The sequence below is a fragment of the Cantharellus anzutake genome (assembly GCF_015039405.1).
Source record: "Cantharellus anzutake strain C23 chromosome Unknown EI90scaffold_74, whole genome shotgun sequence".
Lineage (NCBI taxonomy): Eukaryota > Fungi > Basidiomycota > Agaricomycetes > Cantharellales > Hydnaceae > Cantharellus > Cantharellus anzutake.
Window position 1 is genome coordinate 26,835 of NW_024067024.1, and position 22,240 is coordinate 49,074.

Consider the following 22,240-nt stretch of genomic DNA (forward strand, 5'->3'; position numbering starts at 1 on the left):
CATGGGAAACAGTCTTGACACCCTTCTGGACAGCAGCAAGCAATGTGCACAGACAATGAGTCAGGGTTCGCTACAATACAGTAATTTCAATTGCAGGTTCCCAATACAAAAGAGCCTGATGTGTGATGTGTGCAATGTGTGCAAAGTCTGCAAAGTCTGCAAAGTCTGTTATGTGACACATGCGGTGCATGGGAAGTTGCCGATAGCAGCATGTGCACTTTGACATTGCAGCAATTTTTTTCGGTAACTCACTTCATAAGTTTCGCTTCGTTACCCACCATCTTGCCCACTTGGGTTGGATGTCGCTCAAGTGCACTATGGTGCCCGACAAAGACAGAGAACTTGCAGTCACGAAGTCCTCATTTGTAAAGTGAGGGTCGATGTTGCCATTTGTGAAGTGAGTACCGGGGTTGTCTTCCATTATTGCCAGCCCATGGCTGGTACATGACCTGTGGACGAAGCCTTGAAGCGGGCGGACTCAAGTACATATGCTTCGAAAAGTTGAACATGCCGGCAAATACTACTTGGGAAGCAGCGAGGGCATCGGGCGCGGGTTAATACTTAACTGGGTTATACCGATGCACTAAACACCCGAGAACTTCAGGTACGATGATGGCGAGGGGGGACGACCATAACACAATGATACATAATTTCGTTGAATGGTCGCATGCTATTGGGAATCACATGAGAAGTAAATGTAATATAAACACATTTTTTCCCACGCAATTGTGGGTTTGGAAGTGACCTTGCAAGCAAGGTAACATGCCATCAGCTTTCTCTGCCATATTCGGAATGTACGACGCGGCTAGGAGCGACAGGTCAGGTACTTCCTCGTTCAATGCACGATATGTCAGGCAGAACCAGCCTCTATGCCTTCTCGACTCTATGTATAGCCCTTGCGATGTACGTTCGTAGCTAAGGAGCCCTTGTCGATGCTGCGCCGCGACAAGTGATCACTTCGGCCGGTCCGGCTGCAAACAGACCTCAACATCTGGTTGCAAAAGTACGTATACTTGCAAAGCCATTTTCAATCAGCGATCGAGGGGAATTCATCACTGCCATAACATCCACTACATAACGTATCGAACGAAATTAACAATTCCTCCAAGGCAGGACCCCAGCAAGGAGCACGTGAGAATATCTCAGAGGCGAGCTGCCTTAGGAGGATATTGGGCCTCGAACTGGGTTCGCAGAGGACGCCGCATCGTCTTTCCGACACTATTCTTAGGCACCTAAACATAACATCCTGAGCCAGTTCTCTGTGGGATCATGCACTTACGCCACTCACCTCACTGATGAACTCTATCCCGCCCACTATCCATTTAATCTTGCTTAGGCGTTCACGAACCACAGAATCGATAACCTGTGCACACTTCTCCTTGCCAATGGCCCTCCCTTTGAGAGAAGGTACGACCCAGGCACGCGGAACCAATTCCTCAGCCGCAGCTGACCTCTTGACTCTCTCTGCATGCTCAAGTGGACCGTTTGCCAGTGATGCCGCTAAAACAGAGGCTGGGTTGACCCCAATGACACAAACATCATTTACAATCTCCCGGCAATGCTTTAGTATAGTTTCCTCAATTTCTTGGGGAGAAACTTGTGATCCTGATATCTTCATGACGTCCTAGGTGGAAGTGGATGGGATATTGGTATGATGTTCAGAGGGAGACATCTAAAGACAGACCTTGATCCTTTCAACGAACCACAAACTACCATCTTGGTCCGCAATGAACTTTGGCAGATCAAGTGAGTGGAAGGACAAAAAAGCAGGCCTGAAATACTGCAGCCGCTCACCAGATCACCGGTTCGGAGCCAGTCATTCCCTTCGACACCAGGCACTGTCACTCGAAACGTCTCCTGCGTAGCGAGCTTGTTGTTCCAGTACCCAAGAGCGATGTTCGGCCCCCGGATACATAACTCCCCAACAGAGAATCCTCGTGGTAACTGTTCACTCGATCGCCCGGGACCATCACTATCATGACGGAGGACAGCCTCTGTGTTCGCAACAAGAGTCAATGCACTTGTGGTCAAGAACCCAGGCGGTGCCAACTTTGGGGCTCTGAATGCTGGCGAAGCAATTGAAACTGTCTGTTGAGTATAATGAGGGGGGGAATGAATCCGGCAATGTCGGTGTCTTACCGCTTCGGATGCTCCAAAATACTGTTAACAAAGAACAGGTTGAGTAGGCAAGGGCTCGAGGGCGAGTGTTCCACACTTACCGAACCTACAGAGACGTTCGTGGCGATATGCTCATTTGACGGCCTCTCTAGGATCTTGTAAAACTCTTTCACTAGCTCGGGCGACAAAGCCGCAGAAGCTGAAACCACACTTGTGAGGGTTCCTAAAGCACCCCGGAGGGAGCTTGAGTCGTTCTCTTTCAACAGCAGTGCATTTACCAACTGCCGTATCATTGTCGGAACCAGTAGGGCTGTCTGAATCTTATACCTACTGACTGGGTCAAATAGACAGCTACTGAGGTAAGGGATTTTCCTGACTTTTCTATGGCTCGCAGAGCCTCCCCGACCTCCCAGCGAGGGAGGATGACGTAGGTGTTGACTGTAGCGTGGTTACTGTCAATAACATAATAAGCATTCCCTTCGTGGTTGCTCACAATGAGCAAAGCTCAAATACCTCAAGCAGGTGCTGAAAAATCCGTATGTGTGATACATTGGTAGAGTGGCCAGGCATGGAACCCCTTGCGGGGACGATATCCCCAGGGCTTTCAACACGACTTGCATTGCGGCCCTACCCTGCAGCATGGAAGACATCCTGCGATATGTTATTAGGACTAGAAACAGGCTACAAGAGTGGACGTACACATTCCCATGACTAATCATTACCGCCTTTGGCATCCCGGTGGTGCCACTCGAAAAAATCATATACTTCTCTACATCAGCATATTCACATCATCATCGCATTTGTTTCGCCTACCGCTATATCGTTCCTCTTTACATTGCACATTAGTAGAGTCTGCATGGAGATTGTATCGACAAGCAAAGCATCCAAATCTCGTCCATCCTTCAACTCAACGATCTGGTCGGGCCCTCCGAGCCCACTACTGGAGAATGCAACTCCAGAAAATGTCATTGTGGACTTCAAATATTTAATGTGGCGTCCAAGAAGAGATTTGGTGATAAACACCCGGGACGGAGTGACCAAATCGACCGCGTGAACGAGCTCATCCATTGTCGCATTGATGTTCAGCATGACAAAGGGGATGCCAGCATAGAGACACGCGTGAACAATAACACTGTAATCCTATGGGAGGAGGGAAAGGCCCAATTAGGATTATGGTACAACTAGTTATTGTAATTGTGGCTCACCATGCAGTTCTCAGCAAGGATGCCAACCCTCTCATTTCTAGTCAATCCCAAGCCACCTTTGGAAGGACTAGTCACCAGCGCAGTAGCAAGCCTCTTAGATCGGACAATATGCTGGCCACGAGTCCTTGAGACTCCAGTCAGAGCATCGATGTACACCGTGTGTGAATCAGGCACATCGATGGTGGGGTGTTCGAACAGGAGCTGATAGGCACTATTTACAGGCACGTCCTCGTAGCGAAGGTGAGACTTATAGATCTTCGGGCTGTCTTCGTGCATTGAGCCTTCGCCAGTCGTACGACGGGCGATGCGTTCCCGATAGAAGTATAAGCCTGGTAAGGATGGACAATACCTCGAACCTACCTATGTTGAGACACGTAGGGCGACAAGGTAACCGGTTGGTCCCGGGCTGAAAATGATCGGAACGGATACTGAGTCAGTCCCGCCATAAGCTTGTCACTCAGGGGTCGATGTCGAATGCACCCCCAGTTACATCAACCAGCGGCTCCTAACGATGCTTCCCTATGCCACGGTGGATCGAACGGATAGCCCCGCTGCCACGGGGATGGAATGGCTGTCATCATCATCCAGTTGCACAATTGCATTCCATCGTCAAAAGCAAGCATCTTCATGATTAAAAGAGGAAGCACAATAATATGCAATATACAGCAAAAGCCAAGAGCTAAACAAAGACAGCAAACCGGGTGAAAAAAAGTTATGCAGTTTCGCTCTTTCGTCGCTTCTTTGACTCCCGCTCCCCATCCTTATCTTTTTTGTGCTTCTTCTTTTCAGGAGATGGCTGTATACACCAACGTCAGTCATGTATTGCAAACAATTTGTCAAATGGATAACACACCTCCGCATTGGCTGCTGCCTTTTCGGCCCGTTTGGCGGCCTTTTTCTCGTCCTTTGACAATTTTTTCGGTGACGGCTCATTTTCTTCCTCAACCTCTTCGCGTTTCCGCTTCTTCACAGGACTCTCCTCATCCTTCTTCTCAGAACCCTCCTTGCCCCTTTTCTTCTCGGGTCTCTCATGACCATCGCTATCCCGCTTTTTCTTTTTCTTCTCAGCCTTCTCCTTTCCCTTTTTTCCTTTCCCATTTACCTTTGGAGGTTCTGGTTCGGCCATCTCCGTGTCACTTTCCTCATCCTCACCAATTTCTTTCAGCACCTGCTGCATCACATCTGAGTTCTTTGACGGTGGTACCCCAGACTAAGCATAGCATCATTAGCGGAAAGTGGAGGGAACAAGAATTGTGTCTGTCACTGACCTCGTAGAACTGGAGACGCTCCTCAACTTGTTGCCGGAGAGCGTCACCGAACTTAATTGTCGGCTTCTCAGAGAAGCAGTCGATACGAGATGCTATCGAACACTTGTTCGCAAGTAAGCGGGAGATGCGACCCTTGTGATTGGCCTTGGCTCGAGAGATGAAAGGAGAGTGATAAAGAAGACCAAACTGAAATGAATAGAGATATCTAAGTGAATCTACCCTTCAAAAAAATTTAATGGCGAACCTTGGGAGTTTTGCCTTTAGTCTTCAAGGCACGGAAGAGTGCCTTTTCTGCCCCAAGAATCTGAACTGTACTCGCCGGGTACTTGCTCAAGTTGGTCAGCGAGCCAGCATGCGAAATCAAACGCGCCCCAAGCCGCTCGCCAAGAAGAGCCGACAAGCTTGGTGCAACAGCGTGCATCTTCTCGGACAAGTAAACGACCAACTCATGACGGTACTCCGCAAGGCCAATAGTCCGCTCCGCGAAATGATTGATGTTGATGGCGTCAATCTCGTTCAAGTCTGACCCCATGCTTGTGCGAGCAGCATCCAAAATGTTCTTGGCCAATGTCGCGTCGCCCCCAAGAATGTCCGTCAAATCATCAAGCTTCGACTCATTTAATGTCGACTTGGACCCGATGAAGCGGACGGCACGAGCATACGACAAGCTGTCGGGCACAATCTTGGCAAGTTCAGGGAAGGTATATCCATACCATTCCCTGATACGCATATGAAACGTGTTGACGTCTTTGTCGAGCTGGTCAAGAAGCGAGATAGCTTGGATGATCATATTGTCGGCACGGTGGACGTTGAACTTGACTTTCCCCCGCGAATAGGCGTGACCAAGACCCAGCTGAGCTTTTGCGAGGTCTCCCGCTTGCAAACCCCGGAGAAGTCTTTCTGCGTGAAGACGTATGCCTCGAATGAGCTCAAGAGAACGGGGGGATGTATCGCAGTTGATGCCGAGAGTAGCACTGAGTGACGAAGCAAGGTTTTTATCAGAAACACCCAAGACTATGGGCTCATTTGATTTCGACTTCAAAAGATTGAGTTCAAGAAGTTCCTTCAAGTAGTCATTCACAATGCCTAGAAATAACCCCGATTTCCAAGCACTAGTCAGTGGCATTTCATGAATAAAACTGCCAAAATAAGCGAACCTTCTGAAATGTCATTAGCATTTTCTAATGCGTGAGCAGCCGTTTTGAAAGGCGCGAAAGACCGTAGCTCGACCATCTTCCCGAACTTGAAGGCATCCCGAATGGAGTTTTGGACATCTGCATGCTAGAGTGCGGAGCGCATATAAGCAAGTTTGAAAGAAACAAAAGACAAGTCATGCCTTGGACCCAATCTCTTCAACTTTCCTTGACGAGAAGAGCGCATATCCACTAGAGGATTCGAAAAGGATATGCGTCGGGGCCGTCATGGTCGTCGCAAAATAGTTGGCGTTTGCGGCAAGGATGAATTTTCGCGAGGAGACCCGATATCAACAATGGACAACAAAACCCACCGAATTCACTTGTCCCAACTTTCACCCCAGCCTCATCTCAAGCACATTTGTGGTGCACAGGAATTAGCAAAGACAGGTCTATCACCCTATTAATATGCGAGGAAACTTTGTAGAGTGTCCGTTGAACTTATTCAATTTCTGAATTCGCCACAACGCCTGCACATGCAAAACCTGCAATATATGCCCGCCTACCCTCCCTCAGTTATACTGGGTAAAAGGCACCCAAGGATTTCAGAGGGGTAAGACCTGTTTAATAAGAAATTCGACATGAATGGTCTGTGTACACACTCCTCCCTTCCGACCCCGAGCCCGTGTTCAGCTGAGAATAATGGCCAAAAGATGTCGTTACTACATAGGCAATTAGAGCACTGTTAGATGCATAATCCACATATGTACAGAACTACGATACAACATTCCATCCTTGGGGTGAATGTGGTCCTTTGGGTCCGTCAATAGCAAGCAGAACGAAGACGAATGGGCAAAATTGTGCCTCAAGCTCCAGCTCAAAATGGATGAAAATGAGCAGAGTGCGCATGTGGCAAAAGAGGAATGCTGGACAGTTCATTTTAAAGGCCTCCTCCACTCTTCTCGACGGGGATGACTCTCCGCTCCGCATCTCGTGCAGAGAGTTTGACTCCTTTGCGCTTGGCAGTGAGCGTGTCTTTCATGCTTGCTGCAGTCTGGAAAAGAAACAACCATCAATGCCCGGGCATGTATATGGAAGAGCCACTCACATCCACGAACTCATCGAAGCTCAGTGAGTTCTTCGCCTTTTCAATCCCCGCGCTAACCATTGCACTGACCACGTCTTTCAACTCAACAGCCTTCCCGCTCGGAGCAATAAACTTGGCCTCCCCGCGGGAAATCTCAACGACGTCGGTAGGTCGGATCCCAGCTCCTGTTTCCTCGTCACCACCACGAGCAACCCAAGCTAGACGCAACGCCTCCAATTCATCCAGCGAGAAGTGTGCTCTCGAATGCAACAAAGACGAATGATCCGCTTCTCCGATTCCACTTCCAAGTCGTGTAAACCTGCCGAGGAACCCCCCGCCGCCTCGTGTCCCTCCAAGCGTGAGATCATACCATCCTCTGCCTCTCACATCCAAATCTGCCTTCTCAATCTCCCCCGGAGAAGGGGGTGGCAATCCCATAGTGACGAGATACTCCCTCGCATCAACCCATTCCTTCTTCCTTCTATTCGCATTCCATCCAAGCTCATTCCCCATAATATCAATCACACGAGGAAGGGCATCAAGCGCTGCTGCTGCATTGAGGAAAGCTAGCCGTGACCGACGTCCGATGAAGTCGACTGCTGTTTGAGCATATTCATTCCGAACAGCATAATAAATCTCAGCCTCGATGTCTGCGGAATATGATTATTATGTTGTGTTGTTCTTGTCAGAAAACAAACGAAAAAGAAACGCACAGGGATAGTTGGGATTTAGTCTGATGCCATGCAGAGGCCATCTACGACCTGCTGACTCCGCCATAGAAGCTACAGCCCAGGCACGGTCTCCATAATTATCAGAGAGATGCTTAGCCACCTCCGTTTCCAGACCATACTAACAAGAAGAATCTTCAAGAAGCACGAAAAAAAATGCAAGATCGCACTCACCCGCTGAACCAACCCAATAAACATGTTCTTACTCCAATTTTCGCTTCCAACAAGCCTTACCCGCTCCGTAATACTCGATCCAACATCAAAGCCAAACACTTCCGCCGCTTTATCGACAGTCTCTTGCGCCATGGCCCTGTATGTTGTCCACTTCCCACCAGCAATGGTGATCAACCCAGATCCCGAGACTGTGATCAAATGGTTCCGCACGAGGTCCTTGCTGTTCGATGAATTAGGATCCCGTATAAGAGGTCGTAAACCACTCCACGCTGAAAGAACATCCCCTCTTCGAACTCGAATATCGGGTGACAAGTATCGTTTAATTTCTTCCAAGATCCATTCAATTTCTTCCTCGCGTGGTATGGGCATATCCGTCACGCTCGTGGGAGTATCGGTCGTACCGGCAATGGTGTTTCCTTGCCATGGTAAGAAGAAGATTACCCGCCCATCACTTGTGGCAGGGTCGAGAAGGCCCATCTTACGAGGGGAATAGTAATTCGGTAAAGTGACGTGTACGCCGGAAGAAGGGGCGACAATAGGCTTGGGTGGAGTCAGGCCGGAGATGGCTGCATCCATTTGGAGAAGCGAGTCACTGAAGGGACCAGTGGCATTAATGATTCCCTATGAAGTGCTGATCGTAAACATCATGAGGAATCAACGGAAACACGCTTACCTTTGCCCGAACGTTGATCTCTTCACCTGTTAAACGGTCTCGAACGCGTGCACCATTCAGCTTGCCAGTTGCTTCATTCTTGTGTAATTCGGTCGCTTCGACGTGATTAATGACTGTGGCACCATGTTGGACCGCCGTCATGATTAATGACACGTTCATTCGCGCGTCATTGTGTTGACCTGGCATTTACGAAAGAATCTCAGTCAGAAGTAGGTCCGTAGGCACGAGAAAACGATGTAACCGGATACCGTGCTCACCGTCATAATAAACCAGCGCACCAACCAAACCTTCACTCTTAAGCATAGGAAACGCTTCGAGAGCCTTTCCTTTTGTCATGACATAGCTAGACTCCATATTCTCACCGCCAGCCAAGAAATCATATGCTTTACACCCAGCCCAATAATAGGGTAATTGCCACCATTTATACAGCGGCAGCATGATAGGAAGCATATGGGAAAGATACGGTGCTGTCTGGAGGAAGATTCGGCGTTCATGCAACGCTTCTCTGACGAGTTTGTATTGCTCATAGTCGAGTTCGAGAACAGCTTTTTGAAGATATCGAACACCGCCATGAACAAGCTTGGTGGATTTTGATGATGTACCTACAATGTTTCGAAGAGCCGAAGAATGCGCAATCAAGATTCACTAGAGTATGGACATGAGCAGATCGAGCTCACCAGAACTAAAATCATCCCTCTCGACAAGTGCAACCTTAAGACCTCTCGAAGCAGCATCAACGGCAACTCCGGAGCCTGTAGCTCCTCCACCAACAATTAGCAAATCAAACTCCTCGTCCCCTTTTGATTCTACGTCCTCCTCCAATGCCCTTACCGGTACATTCGCTCTCAAACTACTCAACATTTTCTGCCTGGAAGGTGGAGTCCAGGGAGGTGGTGGTCTGCCACCAGGTGGAGGAGGAGGAAACACAGGCTTATTCACGGAATAGAGTTGCCATCCTGTACCTAATACGATCGTTCCCGCCGCGATCCCTAACGCGCGTTTCCGCGTCAACATCAAAACTGGAGCCATTTATCACGTCGAAACAGCAGTTCCAGAGGACTACTATAAGATCGTCGACGGGCGAAAAGGAGTTAAAGAACAAGTATTGGAGTTATAAAGAGCTCTAGCCTGTGGGCAGGAGAATGGACGTTCCGTTAGGCAGACGTTGATCCCGCCACCGCTGATATGCCGTGTGAAAACTCGGCTCGACAATGAATTGAAGTTGGGTTAACAGGCATGAGATTTTGTGACCAGAAAATGCCCGAAATGTTTAATTATCACGAGGGTATCCGAATCCCAAGTCACGGTACGTACGGAGAGTAAAGCGGATGGCGAAGAGGTTGTGGGCAAGGTCCGGCAATCGCTGGAAACCGTGGGAGTGTGGTTTATCGTCGTGAGGGATATATAGATCTGGCCCGCGCCGAGTCGACGGTGGTTTGCGTCCGTTATAGTACCTTCCATGCATGACTTCCTGACACATCCACGCACAGGCGCAAGCATGCACATTATATTATAGGTTCAGTAATACACGAGAACATCGTAAAAACTCGGATAGCCGCTATGGCACGGCCAGTATCCAGTAGTTAAGTACTATCAAAAAATTAATCAATTATAAACGCCGGGTCGATTCCAGACCCTTCTCCTGGTTCTTTCGGGTCCAGGAGGTCTTTGCTCTAGGAGGCCCGATGGTGCCATCCTTCGCCTGCAACGTCCTCCCGCCTTTTATCTGTTTCCCTCAATTTGAATGTGTTGTGAGGCTGACAGTACTCGGGGGCTCGAATGGATGGGGTGCAGTCTCCGAGCGCTTGCTGAGGATTCTGGCTGGAGGACAGGGGAAATGGATGTATCGAGATCGAGAGCCAAAATCGATGGACCGTGACATGCGTGACACGTGTAGATCGTTGCTCCGGGAATTGCCGTTCCCACAGAGGCGTCGATTAGATGGATGCTGGAGGCGCTGAAGTGCCTAGCTTCCTGCAGTCACTGTTTGTGCGTCCAAACCTGATTGAATGGAAGGTTATACTTAACTGAGGGTGCGTCAGGCAGGCGCGGCAGCAGGCACTTCCGTAGACTTGCTCTTTTTTCCAATTGACACAGTCAAAACACGACTGCAATCTTCCCAAGGATTTCTGGCAGCCGGTGGATTTAGGGGGGTCTATCGTGGGATTGGGAGTGTCATCGTTGGGAGTGCACCGGGAGGTTAGCTGCAATATTAACGATCGTTGTATTGTTTACCATTGAGTATTTCCTCTGTTAAAGCTGCCGTGTTCTTCACGACATATGATTATTTAAAACACAATCTTCCTTCCCCTATCTCACATCCTTCTCCTCTGGCTCATGTTTTTGCCGCCTCGATGGGGGAATGCGCTGCGTGTCTTGTCCGTGTCCCGACAGAGGTTGTCAAGTCAAGAACGCAAACTTCCACATACGGCGTCGCAGCGTCATCATTTGATACGTTCATGAATGTGATGCGTGCCGATGGAGTCGCTGGCCTATACCGTGGTTTTGGAATCACCATCATGCGGGAGGCTCGTTCCGTCCACTTGAGTACCACAACTGGGGTTGATTCTTCTCATCATTCAGATTCCTTTCACATCACTGCAATTCCCGCTTTACGAATACCTAAAGCGCTCGTTAAGAGAGCGCTTGCCCGGTAAGCGAGTGCTTCATGCTTACGAAGCATCCCTTTGCGGATCCGTTGCTGGGGGTGTTGCTGCTGCTCTCACCACACCACTGGATGTCCTCAAAACCCGTGTCATGCTTGACATGAGGGTAAGTCCAATTGAATTTTTTTTTTTAGAAATTTGGATTCCCGATGATCTATCGTAGGCAGACAGGAGCGAAATTCCTTCAATCACCCACAGATTCCGGAGTATTTATCGTGTTGAAGGTGTGGGCGCGCTCTTCGCCGGAGTCGTACCTCGCACGTTTTGGATATCTGCTGGTGGAGCAGTGTTTTTGGGCGTGTATGAGCTTGCGGTATCCTCGAAGCTCGCGAGGGGGTTATAAGCAAGACTGGATTGTTACGCACAACATAGAGGGGGCCTATTTCGTGGTCCCCCATCGAAAATACATTATAATAAATCACCCAGGATAAGATCAATACAGCGATCCATTCATACGCCGCAAAGCGAAGGTAGGAAAAAAAATCCGAGTCGCGGTGGGACAAAAACATAATCGAATTGAAATGGGGTGTTGTGCTACAGAATGTTGTAGGCTCGTACTGATGGAATCCAGCTAGCGTGCTTTAGGGATGTGGAGATCGAGGAACTGGAGTGTGTGGAAGAGGGATATTTGCGGGATCAACAGTTTCGTCCTCGGTTATGTTTGGTAAGCTATCATGGCTAGTAGTTCGCCGGGGGACCAGGGCTCGCGGAGGGGTGGGTGGTTGATATGGAGGGGGAGCGGTATCGGGATTATCATGAGACGAACTGGGGGGTCGGCGTGTCGGCTGATATTGGCGTGGAATTGCCATGTTCTCTTGAGGTTTGGGCTGCTCAACGGATGGTGGGTTTGGAGGCGGTGTTGCCCACCAGAAGCTGCTCAATGAAGTACCTGAGTAGAAACGAGGGTATGAAGGACGGTCGGTATCCGAAGATCCGCAGCAGCATTCACGAAGGCACAAGAATATGTGTTTGGTATAACATATCCACAAGAGTGCAATGACTAGCACGACGCCTACTGAAGGATGTGGTAGTCTTTGTAAGCGTGTCTTGTATGCACGAGTGAAGGTTACTCACACACTGCCGCAATGACGACACCACTATACTTGTAGCCTATTCCACTATCCATGGGAATAGGTTGAGGATTATCCATAAAAGTATCCTTACGCTTGACGTGGCCTTCAATGTAAAGTGAGGCGATGGCGGCAACTTTGGGGTTTGCCCACGGTTCATTCGAAGGTATGTACATATTTGTCGGTTGGGCGTGGAGGACTTGGAGGCAGAAGTAAAGTGACGAGGATCAAAAGGTACAAGGTATTTGCTTGGGACTGAGGTATTATATATACTCGAATCGTCGTAGTCTAGTTTTGGTTTAGACTGCAGTTGCGCGGGGAAGAAGCAACCTGAATCCGAGGTTTACTCATGTGTCATGCACCACATGCGGAGGGGACCGAGCAAGAGGTTTCCCTTTTGCAACGACGAACTGACGGCCGCGAAAAGAACCAAAATGCCGACATGAATATCAAGGATTTGAGTGGAAAGAGTCCAGCAGACATGAGCGACGCATATTGAAATCGGTTTTTTGGATTAAACCATAGCAAGCTGATTGTTCCGTGTCAGTCAGCTGTGTTAGTTGCTTGACGCCATTCGAATTTGACCGGTCTCAACGTCTCGATCTCAGTCATTCTCTGTACCAGGCTGGTGTGGAGAGTAGGGCAGTGACATTCCAAGAGTTCTACGACACATGGGAGAGCATAACAAGTGTAGGGCCGCGGGACACCCGGTCGTCCCCAGATAAGCTTTGCAGAGCGAAGGCAGTATACATGGCAGCGAGTTAAAAGGTCAGGCAAAAAATGGTGGGTGAAGAAGGCAGCCACCAGGGGGCCACAATGCCTTGTGTTTTGCGTTGGCCGCCGGAAGCCAGTTTCGCATCATGCCTTTCCGAGCATCGCAACCACCCAACTCGCCACCCCGACATTCGGAACATGGTGTGCCGAGGGCAGAAGCACGAGTATCAGAGAAGGAGTAATTGTAACTCCACGGATTACAGAGGGGGCAGCGATAGTCTGTAGCAAAGGGGAAGGGAGTAAGAAATCACACGACAATGTAACGGGATATGACTCGCAAGTAATGACGACGCTTAGAGCAGCCACCAGAAGCATCAGCACAGATGCATACATGAGAACTGTTTGGGCCTGACCAGATGCAATGGACGAAATTTATCTCGATGAGTGTTGGAATCGAGGGAAACGAGACACTCAAAATGCTTACAATTGATAAAGTGTGAACGATACCATTTGAGGTTCGTTGTAAATCATTGGTAAGGAATGGGACCAGTTTGTCCTCTGGAGGGTGTAGTGGTGCGTTGTAGAGAGCAAGACGCGTTCTGAAATGACGTGCCCCGAACATTGTGGATAACTGCGTAGGACCAGCCTATGTAGGACACAGCGCGTGCTGGCATCAACTTTTAAACAGGAAGCTCCTTGGGAAGTGAGGACGCATTCACTTTGAAACATGGGTGCCAGTGATGTGTTCCGGGTTGATCGATCAGGCTTGAGTTGTCTGAGTGGTGTGGAGACTGAGTCATGTTTAACATTTGAGTGAAGCTAAGATGGAGATTGAGCACACTTGGAGACAGTGTAGCGGTCAGCGTCAATCGGTGAATCCTTTTGCGAAGTGGGAAGTAACAAAGACACTAGATGCGAGTTCCACGACAATTCTCACACCGGGTGCACCCCGAAGACATCTGTCTCGAATCGGTCCAGTGTCGAGCCTGGCGCTCGTGCTGGCCTGCATAGATAGACTATTCACCCCCAGAGTAACAAACCTGCACGCATGGTTGAGAGGTTGAAGTGGAAGAGTTGCAAAGAAACTCACTGAAGTTAGAGGAAGCCATAGTGTGTAGAGAAATGATCGTGTTTCGAACTGAGATTGGAATAACGAAAGAGGAATACGCTGCGAGTACGTACTCACGACTAGGTGTCTTACGTTTGAACGAACGAGTTTATGTAACTACAAGCGCTCAAGATATCGATACCGGGCACAAACATTCTAGATTGGGAATGTACCATCGTAACAACTGTCGGAAAAGTTACAAATCCGCAACGTCACGTGATATTCGTTGCGACGCGTTGCAATGCATTGCAACACATCTCAATGCTTGGGTGCACTGTTACAATGGGACTTCACATGGCATAAATGGCACTTATACTTGCATGCCAATAAACAACCGATGTGCTACATAAATATTTTTAGTCCGGGTTTGCAATATCTGTAGTCACCGGAGATATCCGGGACGCATGTGAGGATTTTACTAAGCGTGCAAGTCCGCACAGGAGTTACCTTAGGTAGATTTCCCTCGATTCATTCCTTTGTATATACATGGACCTTAACCATTAGATCATAATAGTAATTTGTATAGTGTCAACTACAGCTGAGTTAATAATGTCGGCATTTAGAAAAGAAAGACTATGTAGTGTGAGCTCAGTCAGACTCAGACAAGAGTCCTTGTTGGAGGGCAGCGCATACAGTGCCTTTAGGCACTAGTGCGACCCCTTCCAGACATTGCTGGAAGGTTTGGGCTGACCGAATTACTCGGTTAGGCCATGTGACTTGTGGGAACAAGTCACGCTTCTCTTTCTTATTTTGGCTATTTCGGACTTATCCGTGATGGCCGCATACTATATTCAAACATTTGAATTAGTTTCATTTTCCCTCAGTTCTCGCGCATTACTTATTGCTTCAGTTACTTGCTCTTTATTTCTACTCATTGTATATCTAGATTACCCAACGATTATTCCGTTAGTTCTGAGGGGAAGGTCTGCTGTAAATGCGATGATCCAAATATGGCACTTCAGCGGCTCACTTGCAGTCCAGAATGTACTTTTCTCAATAATTTACTAGTCCCAAATTATAGCTATTCAAATGGGCTATTCATCGATGTAACGCGCGTGGGAAACAGTCCTGACACCCCTTTAGACAGTGGTCAGCATGAGCACAGACATTGAGTTATCCCAAAGACTCGCGTCTGAAAAAGTATTTTGCGTTTTTCTCAATAATTTACTTGTCAATTTAGTCCCAAATTATATATTTTGGAAGCTATTCAGATGGGCTATCCATTGGTGTAAAGTGCGTGGACACCGTGGGAAACAGTCCTGACACCCCTCTGGACAGTGGCCAGCATTGCGCACGGACAGTGAGTTGGACAGCCAATTTCGCATAATTTATTGGTCAATTATATTCTGGAAGCTATTCAATGGGGCTATCCAGCTATGTAAAGTGTGGCTAGACCATGGGAAACAGTCTTGACACCCCTCTGGACAGCAGCCAGCAATGTGCACAGATAATGAGTCGGGAGCAATATAATAATAGTTCGGATGACTCCGCTACAATACAATTATAGGCACTTCGTTGGGGTACTTGATCATTGAATAGACATTCATATAAAACCTGAGGGTCTACCCCATATGCCTGGGCTCGCTGGCCGAGTGGTAGGATTGCGCTGTGTTACTATAGACTGTATTGCCGTTTCAATATAATGGGTATGTGTAATAGGTATTCATATCCCCTAGTATGTAGGGTTGTCTGTTCGAATCCCTGAAGGACTAGAATATCTACATTTCTTTTGGGCTATTGCCCTGTGGTCACGTTGCAATGCATTTAAACTCAATGATCCCGTTGCAACGCTGGGTGGCTGTTGCAACATCAAGTAATCAACGCAAGACTTGCATTGCCACCGATCCGTTTTGGCCGTTGTATTGTGTTGCATTGAGTTATAATGTATTGATACAGATTTGTATTTTTTCGGACAACACGCAATTGTAGTAAATTTTAAGCGCGTAATTTTTTGCTTGCTGCGCCTCGCCCGACTCTCTCATGTGAAAACATTTCAAGGAGATAGAAACAGCAAAGTACTGGGAACTCGCATTTCCCAAGACAAACCCCAACTACGTACATATGTATCGCGAAGACTACTGGGGTACCAAAAGAAACAGCGAAGTAAACAACTAACTATTCGTTTTGATTTTATTTCTTTTTTCCATCGTCTCTCTCTTTCCATTCTGGCATTGAAATCGTTGGAGATGGGAGTGGGAAAAAAAAAAACGAACCGCAGCGATCCATTTAGCAGTTTGCGAGTCGATGAGGCATGGCTTATATATAGGTGACAACGATCGATCGTTTGTCCGTGACCGGCAAATCCTCGCCGCATGAAAGTGCAGACTCGTACCCAGTCTGAGGGCACACTAAAGAGAGGCCGGTCATAATTGTGTTGCTCGGCGTGCAAGTCCAATCTCGCGGTGTCTAGGAGCGGAGTCCTTGGTATATCTGTGGAACTTATGAGTTACCGCATCGCCAATGCACTGAACTTACCCAAAGGTCTCACATCCAGCCATCGCTTAACAACTATTGTGCCGTACGTCCTCGATCTCTGCTGCCTTACTCCCATGCTGGGAGCGGCGGGCGGGCAGGTGCGATCTGTGTCTTCGGTATAATAAGACTGAAACCATCCGACAAAACAACTCGATTGTCCACACACATAACACTTCAGGCCACGAGTACGCGTCGCCTGGAACTCTGCTTCTCGTCGCTGAAGCCCTGGCCGCTGGCTGGAAGCTGGCGCGCTAATCCTCAACACTTCCGACAAGCAATTGGCTGAGCCTTTACCAATGAGATCTTCATTCGCAGCGTCCTCAATTCAGGGAAGCCCAGAAGTAATGGCACCGATGGGTCCTGTCCACACCCATGCAAGCAGTCCCTTGGCCTGTGCTGGGCAATCGTCCTATGTCACAACGATTCAACGTCATCATCAAACAAGGAGAGGAGTTGGAGAATCACGAACCACAACGATATCATCGCCACACAAGGCTACATCTCTACGCTTTTTGTTGGCTGTTACACTCACTGTCGTTCTAACCGGCCCCTTCCTGCACACCAAGTGTTCGCTCATATCGGCGCTGAAACCAATATTCCAATCCTTCTCAATTTGTTGGTACACTTTATGATCGCAACATTATCATGGAGGTCCACGGGTAAATTCAGCATGGGGCGTTTAGACAGCTGCCGGTAGGCGCTACGAAGCTGATAACAAGATGTCATTAATGGCTGGCATAGTTTGAACAGTTACTGAGATCCGATGAACACATGGGCGACGCCTCAATGTTAAGCTCCAGGCATCACTGTGCACTGGGGAATCGAGACTGATAGCGCCATTGACATGGCATGAAGGCAAACTCATTGGTGAGCAGGGACGGTCGAATGGTCGACGTGAAACGCGCCGAGGATTATCAGCCAACATCCAACCCGAGACGTGCAACGATGACATAAAAACGAACCGTGGAGTATGGCGACCTGGCCAGTCGCAGTTCGATCATGCCAACACCCACAAGACAACTTGAAGGCCACTTCGCCATGCCAGCGTCGGACGTGAGAAGAGAGATACCGCTAAAGTGATACTTAAACAACGTGACCTAAGCGGAAAGAGGCAGAGAGATAGATGATGAGTTCGCGGGACGTTGTAGATGCATGGGAAGAGACCCGAGCACAAACAGCGACTAAAATCTAGCAGGTCGCGTCGCGTACGTTTTGTCATTTGAGTCTGCAACCAAGTTTTGTGTTGGATAAACAAGCCATGACGACGTGTCGGTACGCGTTATCAGTTACTGATATGTTCCACCTTGGACAACCACTATGTGGGCCTTTATAGGGGGGACCTCAGGACGTTTGCATGGGGCCTAAAAGGCCTTTTTCACTATAAACATCCTAGGACATCCTGGCCATTCATTTGTTGCAAACGTCCTCAGATGTCCTAATTCAGTTTGATTCAATGGTTGCAAATTGTCCCGGAATGCCATACTCGTCCATCCCATGGTCTGTGCGCATGCTGACCACTGTCTAGAGGGATGTCAACACTGTTTCCCACGGTCTGAACACACTTTACATAGTTGAATAGCCCCTTTGAATAGCTTCCAGAATATATATTTTGAGACTGAATTGACCAATAAATTATTGAGAAAAACGCAAAATACTTTTTTGGACACGAGTCTTTTGATGGTGGCTGTCCAACTTATTTAATGTCTGTGCACAATACTGGTCACTGTCTGAAGGAGTGTCAGCACTGTTTCCCACGGCCCCAACACACTTTACACAGATAGATAGCCCCTTTGAATAGCTTCCAGAATATATATTTTGAGACTGAATTGACCAATAAATTATCGAGAAAAACACAAAATACTTTTTGGACGCGAGTCTTTGGGTTAGTGTGGCTGTCCAACTCAATGTCTGTGCACAATGCTGGCCACTGTCTGAAGGGGTGTCAACACTGTTTCCCACGTCCCCAACACACTTTACGCAGATGGATAGCCCCTTTGAACAGCTTCCAGAATATATATTTTGAGACTGAATTGACCAATAAATCATCGAGAAAAACGCAAAATACTTTTTTGGACGCGAGTCTTTTGGGTTAGTGTGGCTGTCCACCTCATGTCTGTGCACAGTGCTGGTCATTGTCCGGAGGGGTGTCCAGACTGTTTCCCACGGTGTCAACACACTTTGCGTAGTTGGATAACCCCTTCAAATAGCTTCCAGAATATATAATTTGAGACTAAATTGACAAGCAAGTTATTGAGAAAAATGCAAAATACTTTTTTGGATGCGAGTCTTTGGGATAGTGCTTGGGCCACTAAATTTCACTGACAGTCTCGAAGTCATCGAAATTCCCGGGTCACTGATATCCCAAAGACTCGTGTCCAAAAAAGTATTTTGCGTTTTTCTCGATGATTTATTGGTCAATTCAGTCTCAAAATATATATTCTGGAAGCTGTTCAAAGGGGCTATCCATCTGCGTAAAGTGTGTTGGGGACGTGGGAAACAGTGTTGACACCCCTTCAGACAGTGGCCAGCATTGTGCACAGACAGTTGAGCAGCCTGAGGATTGTCATGGGAAATCAGATTCAATTGCGGCATTATGTTTTGAATGTCTACCCTGAATAATACAAATTTGATTGAATCACAGAAGCATTTGATTGAATTTGATTGAATTATAGAATCATCCCAGGACATCCTAGGACATCCTAGGACGTCCTGGGGATGTCCTGGTGAATGGATCAGTCTTCACCAGGATGTCCAGGACATCCACTAGTAAATACCCCCTTTTAGGCCCATTTGAAGGCCAAACGGCCCCCCCTCTATAGGCCGTCATTAGGTGGCTGACTAGGCTGATATGTTCACCGTTGACTGTGCTCCACATGTAGCGCTTACGCGCGTATTTTTCCTTTATCAGTTTTGTCTCATCATGTTATTAGTCTAGCTACTCATACCGCTGTGCGGTTACAATGTTACAAGTGTGAGATCTTCCCCAGTTGAGTATCCCCGCTGAGTGTTACATAACAAGATTTTGGACATCGATTGATCATTCCATTGGCTCGTACTTGCATCGTCCAGAGGCCTTCTTGGATGCCGGACATGATGCTGGTTCGAGATGCATTTGAGGACGGTGGACGGTTGCCTCGCCCCGCGATTCGACCTGCAGCCAGATGCGGATCAGTACGATTAGAGCTTCAGCGGACCGAAACCACATACCTCGGTGCCTTCGAGCTGCTCCCCGAGCCCGAGGCGCGTCCCTTTTCCTTTGAAATCCCAGAAAAAAAGCGCGGCTTCGGCAATGGAGCCACCATCGATTCCCTCTTGGCCCGCGCTCGCGTACGGACCCCAGGCGAACAGGCATCTTTCGGCAACTCAGAAGTCGACGAGACGGCCGGAGCAGGAGCAGGAGCAGCAGGGGAAGGAGCAGCGGGAGCAGGCGTAGCAGGAGCAGGCGCAGGCGCAGGAGCACACGCGCGCACTGCCGGAAGATCGAACTCCGGGGGGAGGCTTTTTGCGAGATGTGTGTCAGACAACGTCCATACGAAACCATCGCATCCAACCAAAATCGGACTTACCAAATGTTGGTTCGCCGGCCACAAGGTCATGCTCACTTGGTCGTTGTTCACGTCTTGTGTGCGACACGATGAGATCGTCATAGCTAGCAATGTCATAGCTAGTGATGGTGATGGTGAGGTCAAAGCTGGTTGCATCCGACTTGAGCGCGGCGCGTAAATTATAGTGTTCAGAACCGAATTTCAACGTTTAATTTTGTACTACGTATCCAGCATCATGCAGGATACCAGAATTAGGCAATCAAAGTCAAGCTACCAGATTCAGATTGGAACACGTAACGATTTGAAGGGTTGCGGGAGAATTGCGAGTGTTGTGGCGTTCCGCCGCCGAGCAAACCAGAGTGGCTTCTCTGCTAGTTGGTCGTGAAAATTAACATTTTGGTATTTCTTGGCACACGTCACGCAGTGTGTCAACCCATTATGGGTTATAATTCCTGCACTACACGAATACAATCGAGTGGTTCCTGATTGGATACTCGCAGACTAGATCCGTGCCGGTGGCTCTCGAAGCCGTTGTTCACGGGGAGACCCTTCGATATCTGCTCATGAATCGGGATCGATATCTTTTACGTCTCTAATGTACTCCAGCGAGCCATTAATGCATGTACGTGCGTCCTGCGCACATATATATATAATATTACCCATCTGCTTCACTAATCTAACACTCCCTCTTTGCTAGTCAGTCAATCTTGGGGTCGGAGGACTCATGGTGGCCAGGAGCCGTAATGAGTCCTGGTTCGCCGACCACAAGGTCGACTGTGCGGTTACTCAGGGGGACAACGGGGGTTCAAGTTCAATTCGTATCAATAGATGCTGTCCTTCTCAACACATTGTTGATTCTTTAATGTACGTTTTAGAGGCAAAAGTCAGGAATTAAGTGCTCTAAGATCTCCTTCCATCCCTTTAACCCTCAAACGTGAAGCTCGCCCCGATTTTGTGCGCGGATGGACCTGGCGTTGCATCGCTAAGTCGTTGTGTGTCGAGCGCTAAGCCGAATGATGCTTTGACTCCCGGGCTACAGAACGTCAACACAATGCGTAAGTAAAACAATATTTATGTTGGGGTGCACATTAAACTCATACCGAAGGGTCTGGGTGTATCCGAGGACCTAAAAAGTACGATGAGGTCGGTCGTGTGTTTGAATTTTAATGTGGAAATATGTTATCTTACCAGAATACCGGCATTATTGATCTTCGCCTTGACGAAGGCGGCAGGGTCAAGGTAGCTGTCAAAGAAAAGACCGTTGAATACCATTAAGTGTGTAAGGAACAAATCCCCTCCCCCACTCACGCCTTAGCACCAACTTCGAGTGCGATGCCGTTAGCCGTGGACTTGGTGTCGTACACAGCTTTAGCACCAGCCTCAACATCCCTGTTAACTCGGTGATAGTAGCTTGCAGAGAACGTCTTGCCATTGCCCAGGGCATGAAGGGCGACAGCGTAATCAGGGGCACTATAACCGACGGCCGCAGCGTACTTGGTTAAAGTGCCCTGGGTGACATCGTACGATGTCTCTCCACCAACTAGGAAGCCATCACGGCCGATGACAGTGTCAGCAGTGACCGTGGGACCCTAAAAGAAATGAAGGAGTGAGATGTTGTAAGATGGCGTGAGGTTGAGAAGGTGGCAAGAAAAAAAAATCGAGTGTGAAAGTACCTTGAAAACGTCAAGGAAGGCACGAGAGTGAACGCCGGGCTGCTTGTAGATCGTAGTGATGAGTGCGGTCCTATCTCCCTTCTCAGGGGCAAGCGAGCTTGTAACATCAATCTTCAGACCCTCGGCAATTTGATTTTCGAGTTCGAGTTGAGCACGGAGGACGTTGGCAGTGGTCCAGGTCTTAGTGAACGTAAGACCTTTCTTAGGTACTGCATACTTGGCCTCGATGTCACCAGTGATGAGCGACGAGCGAGCATCACGGGTTCCAGCGACTTTGAACGTAACACCGGAAGGAGTCTTCGTCTTGACCTCCAAGCTAGTTCCGAAAACAGGAAAGTCTTTCGTCAAGAGGTCATTAGAACTCTTGCCGAGATCCTAAGTAGATGAAGGGGGGGGGGTCGAAGATAAGCAATTTTGTTTCAAAGAGGTGGGTGGGAACAAACCTTCCAATTTGGTGGAACAGGTTGAGCGGCCATTTTTCAACGTGAATAGCTCTAAAACAAATAAGAATCTGGAGTGTCAGAGAAAAAACGTGTCCAAATGCTCTTGGTGTGTCATTGCTCAGCGTATCACTCACCTGTGAGGAGTGGTCAAGGGAAAGGG

At 48.3% G+C, this 22,240-nt stretch overlaps 9 protein-coding genes across 9 annotated transcripts; 1 reads left to right on the forward strand and 8 right to left on the reverse strand.

Moving 5' to 3' along the window:
* Positions 1 to 1,142: 1,142 nt before the first annotated feature.
* Positions 1,143 to 3,599, reverse strand: EI90DRAFT_2937578 (uncharacterized protein; the record flags this gene model as incomplete). Its single annotated transcript, XM_039055179.1, has 11 exons — positions 1,143 to 1,232; positions 1,289 to 1,453; positions 1,508 to 1,624; positions 1,685 to 1,732; positions 1,795 to 2,088; positions 2,214 to 2,445; positions 2,496 to 2,570; positions 2,632 to 2,769; positions 2,818 to 2,882; positions 2,932 to 3,258; positions 3,324 to 3,599. The coding sequence occupies 11 exons, from the start codon at positions 3,597 to 3,599 to the stop codon at positions 1,143 to 1,145; spliced, it is 1,827 nt and encodes a 608-aa protein (XP_038910765.1).
* Positions 3,600 to 3,761: 162 nt separating this feature from the next.
* EI90DRAFT_3157794 (uncharacterized protein) lies at positions 3,762 to 6,014 on the reverse strand (the record flags this gene model as incomplete). The annotated part of the gene is made up of 6 exons (XM_039066139.1): positions 3,762 to 4,119; positions 4,177 to 4,533; positions 4,592 to 4,777; positions 4,836 to 5,677; positions 5,749 to 5,872; positions 5,949 to 6,014. The coding sequence occupies 6 exons, from the start codon at positions 6,012 to 6,014 to the stop codon at positions 4,036 to 4,038; spliced, it is 1,659 nt and encodes a 552-aa protein (XP_038910766.1). The 3' UTR covers positions 3,762 to 4,035.
* A 415-nt stretch (positions 6,015 to 6,429) lies between these two features.
* On the reverse strand, positions 6,430 to 9,840 carry EI90DRAFT_2977748 (FAD dependent oxidoreductase-domain-containing protein). Its single transcript, XM_039055920.1, has 7 exons — positions 9,064 to 9,840; positions 8,644 to 8,988; positions 8,387 to 8,565; positions 7,714 to 8,334; positions 7,525 to 7,660; positions 6,833 to 7,461; positions 6,430 to 6,778 (listed from the first exon to the last, which is right to left on the reverse strand). The coding sequence occupies exons 1-7, from the start codon at positions 9,413 to 9,415 to the stop codon at positions 6,665 to 6,667; spliced, it is 2,376 nt and encodes a 791-aa protein (XP_038910767.1). The 5' UTR covers positions 9,416 to 9,840; the 3' UTR covers positions 6,430 to 6,664.
* A 588-nt stretch (positions 9,841 to 10,428) lies between these two features.
* EI90DRAFT_2937654 (mitochondrial carrier) lies at positions 10,429 to 11,395 on the forward strand (the record flags this gene model as incomplete). Its single annotated transcript, XM_039055184.1, has 4 exons — positions 10,429 to 10,585; positions 10,646 to 10,923; positions 10,970 to 11,158; positions 11,216 to 11,395. Coding segments are annotated over 4 exons (804 nt in total), but the record flags the coding sequence as incomplete, so codon positions are not given.
* A 197-nt stretch (positions 11,396 to 11,592) lies between these two features.
* Positions 11,593 to 12,285, reverse strand: EI90DRAFT_3078339 (uncharacterized protein). Its single transcript, XM_039061770.1, has 2 exons — positions 12,127 to 12,285; positions 11,593 to 12,067 (listed from the first exon to the last, which is right to left on the reverse strand). The coding sequence occupies exons 1-2, from the start codon at positions 12,200 to 12,202 to the stop codon at positions 11,634 to 11,636; spliced, it is 510 nt and encodes a 169-aa protein (XP_038910769.1). The 5' UTR covers positions 12,203 to 12,285; the 3' UTR covers positions 11,593 to 11,633.
* A 309-nt stretch (positions 12,286 to 12,594) lies between these two features.
* EI90DRAFT_2486440 (uncharacterized protein) lies at positions 12,595 to 14,054 on the reverse strand. Its single transcript, XM_039053110.1, has 6 exons — positions 14,038 to 14,054; positions 13,556 to 13,676; positions 13,321 to 13,482; positions 13,250 to 13,272; positions 13,175 to 13,188; positions 12,595 to 13,115 (listed from the first exon to the last, which is right to left on the reverse strand). The coding sequence occupies exons 2-6, from the start codon at positions 13,643 to 13,645 to the stop codon at positions 12,892 to 12,894; spliced, it is 513 nt and encodes a 170-aa protein (XP_038910770.1). The 5' UTR covers positions 13,646 to 13,676; positions 14,038 to 14,054; the 3' UTR covers positions 12,595 to 12,891.
* A 2,146-nt stretch (positions 14,055 to 16,200) lies between these two features.
* On the reverse strand, positions 16,201 to 17,459 carry EI90DRAFT_3020142 (uncharacterized protein; the record flags this gene model as incomplete). Its single annotated transcript, XM_039057477.1, has 6 exons — positions 16,201 to 16,292; positions 16,420 to 16,546; positions 16,586 to 16,707; positions 16,771 to 16,828; positions 16,952 to 17,023; positions 17,382 to 17,459. The coding sequence occupies 6 exons, from the start codon at positions 17,457 to 17,459 to the stop codon at positions 16,201 to 16,203; spliced, it is 549 nt and encodes a 182-aa protein (XP_038910771.1).
* Positions 17,460 to 19,317: 1,858 nt separating this feature from the next.
* Positions 19,318 to 20,214, reverse strand: EI90DRAFT_3078347 (uncharacterized protein). Its single transcript, XM_039061771.1, has 4 exons — positions 19,986 to 20,214; positions 19,854 to 19,918; positions 19,627 to 19,823; positions 19,318 to 19,570 (listed from the first exon to the last, which is right to left on the reverse strand). Exons 1-4 carry the CDS (start codon positions 20,118 to 20,120, stop codon positions 19,383 to 19,385), a joined length of 585 nt encoding a protein of 194 aa, XP_038910772.1. The 5' UTR covers positions 20,121 to 20,214; the 3' UTR covers positions 19,318 to 19,382.
* Positions 20,215 to 20,885: 671 nt separating this feature from the next.
* On the reverse strand, positions 20,886 to 22,113 carry EI90DRAFT_2937593 (voltage-dependent ion-selective channel; the record flags this gene model as incomplete). Its single annotated transcript, XM_039055180.1, has 6 exons — positions 20,886 to 20,997; positions 21,065 to 21,090; positions 21,153 to 21,207; positions 21,273 to 21,553; positions 21,638 to 22,012; positions 22,081 to 22,113. The coding sequence occupies 6 exons, from the start codon at positions 22,111 to 22,113 to the stop codon at positions 20,886 to 20,888; spliced, it is 882 nt and encodes a 293-aa protein (XP_038910773.1).
* Positions 22,114 to 22,240: the final 127 nt, after the last annotated feature.

What these genes read in the sequence shown, in the direction of transcription:
- EI90DRAFT_2977748 (XM_039055920.1), bottom strand. Translation starts at nt 9,415, where the DNA reads ATGGCTCCAGTTTTGATGTTGACGCGGAAACGCGCGTTAGGGATCGCG. An exon ending in GAGGGATGATTTTAGTTCTG is followed by an intron (nt 8,989 to 9,063) that starts GTGAGCTCGATC and finishes GAAACATTGTAG; the next exon opens with GTACATCATCAAAATCCACC. An exon ending in GCTTCGATGAGTTCGTGGAT is followed by an intron (nt 6,779 to 6,832) that starts GTGAGTGGCTCT and finishes TTTCTTTTCCAG; the next exon opens with ACTGCAGCAAGCATGAAAGA.
- EI90DRAFT_3078339 (XM_039061770.1), bottom strand. Translation starts at nt 12,202, where the DNA reads ATGGATAATCCTCAACCTATTCCCATGGATAGTGGAATAGGCTACAAG. An exon ending in TGTCGTCATTGCGGCAGTGT is followed by an intron (nt 12,068 to 12,126) that starts GTGAGTAACCTT and finishes CACATCCTTCAG; the next exon opens with TAGGCGTCGTGCTAGTCATT.
- EI90DRAFT_2486440 (XM_039053110.1), bottom strand. Translation starts at nt 13,645, where the DNA reads ATGTTAAACATGACTCAGTCTCCACACCACTCAGACAACTCAAGCCTG. An exon ending in ACTGGCACCCATGTTTCAAA is followed by an intron (nt 13,483 to 13,555) that starts GTGAATGCGTCC and finishes TGTCCTACATAG; the next exon opens with GCTGGTCCTACGCAGTTATC. An exon ending in TCGTTCACACTTTATCAATT is followed by an intron (nt 13,273 to 13,320) that starts GTAAGCATTTTG and finishes ACACTCATCGAG; the next exon opens with ATAAATTTCGTCCATTGCAT.
- EI90DRAFT_3078347 (XM_039061771.1), bottom strand. Translation starts at nt 20,120, where the DNA reads ATGCAACCAGCTTTGACCTCACCATCACCATCACTAGCTATGACATTG. An exon ending in GGCCGGCGAACCAACATTTG is followed by an intron (nt 19,919 to 19,985) that starts GTAAGTCCGATT and finishes ATCTCGCAAAAA; the next exon opens with GCCTCCCCCCGGAGTTCGAT. An exon ending in CTGCGCCTGCGCCTGCTCCT is followed by an intron (nt 19,824 to 19,853) that starts GCTACGCCTGCT and finishes GCTCCTTCCCCT; the next exon opens with GCTGCTCCTGCTCCTGCTCC.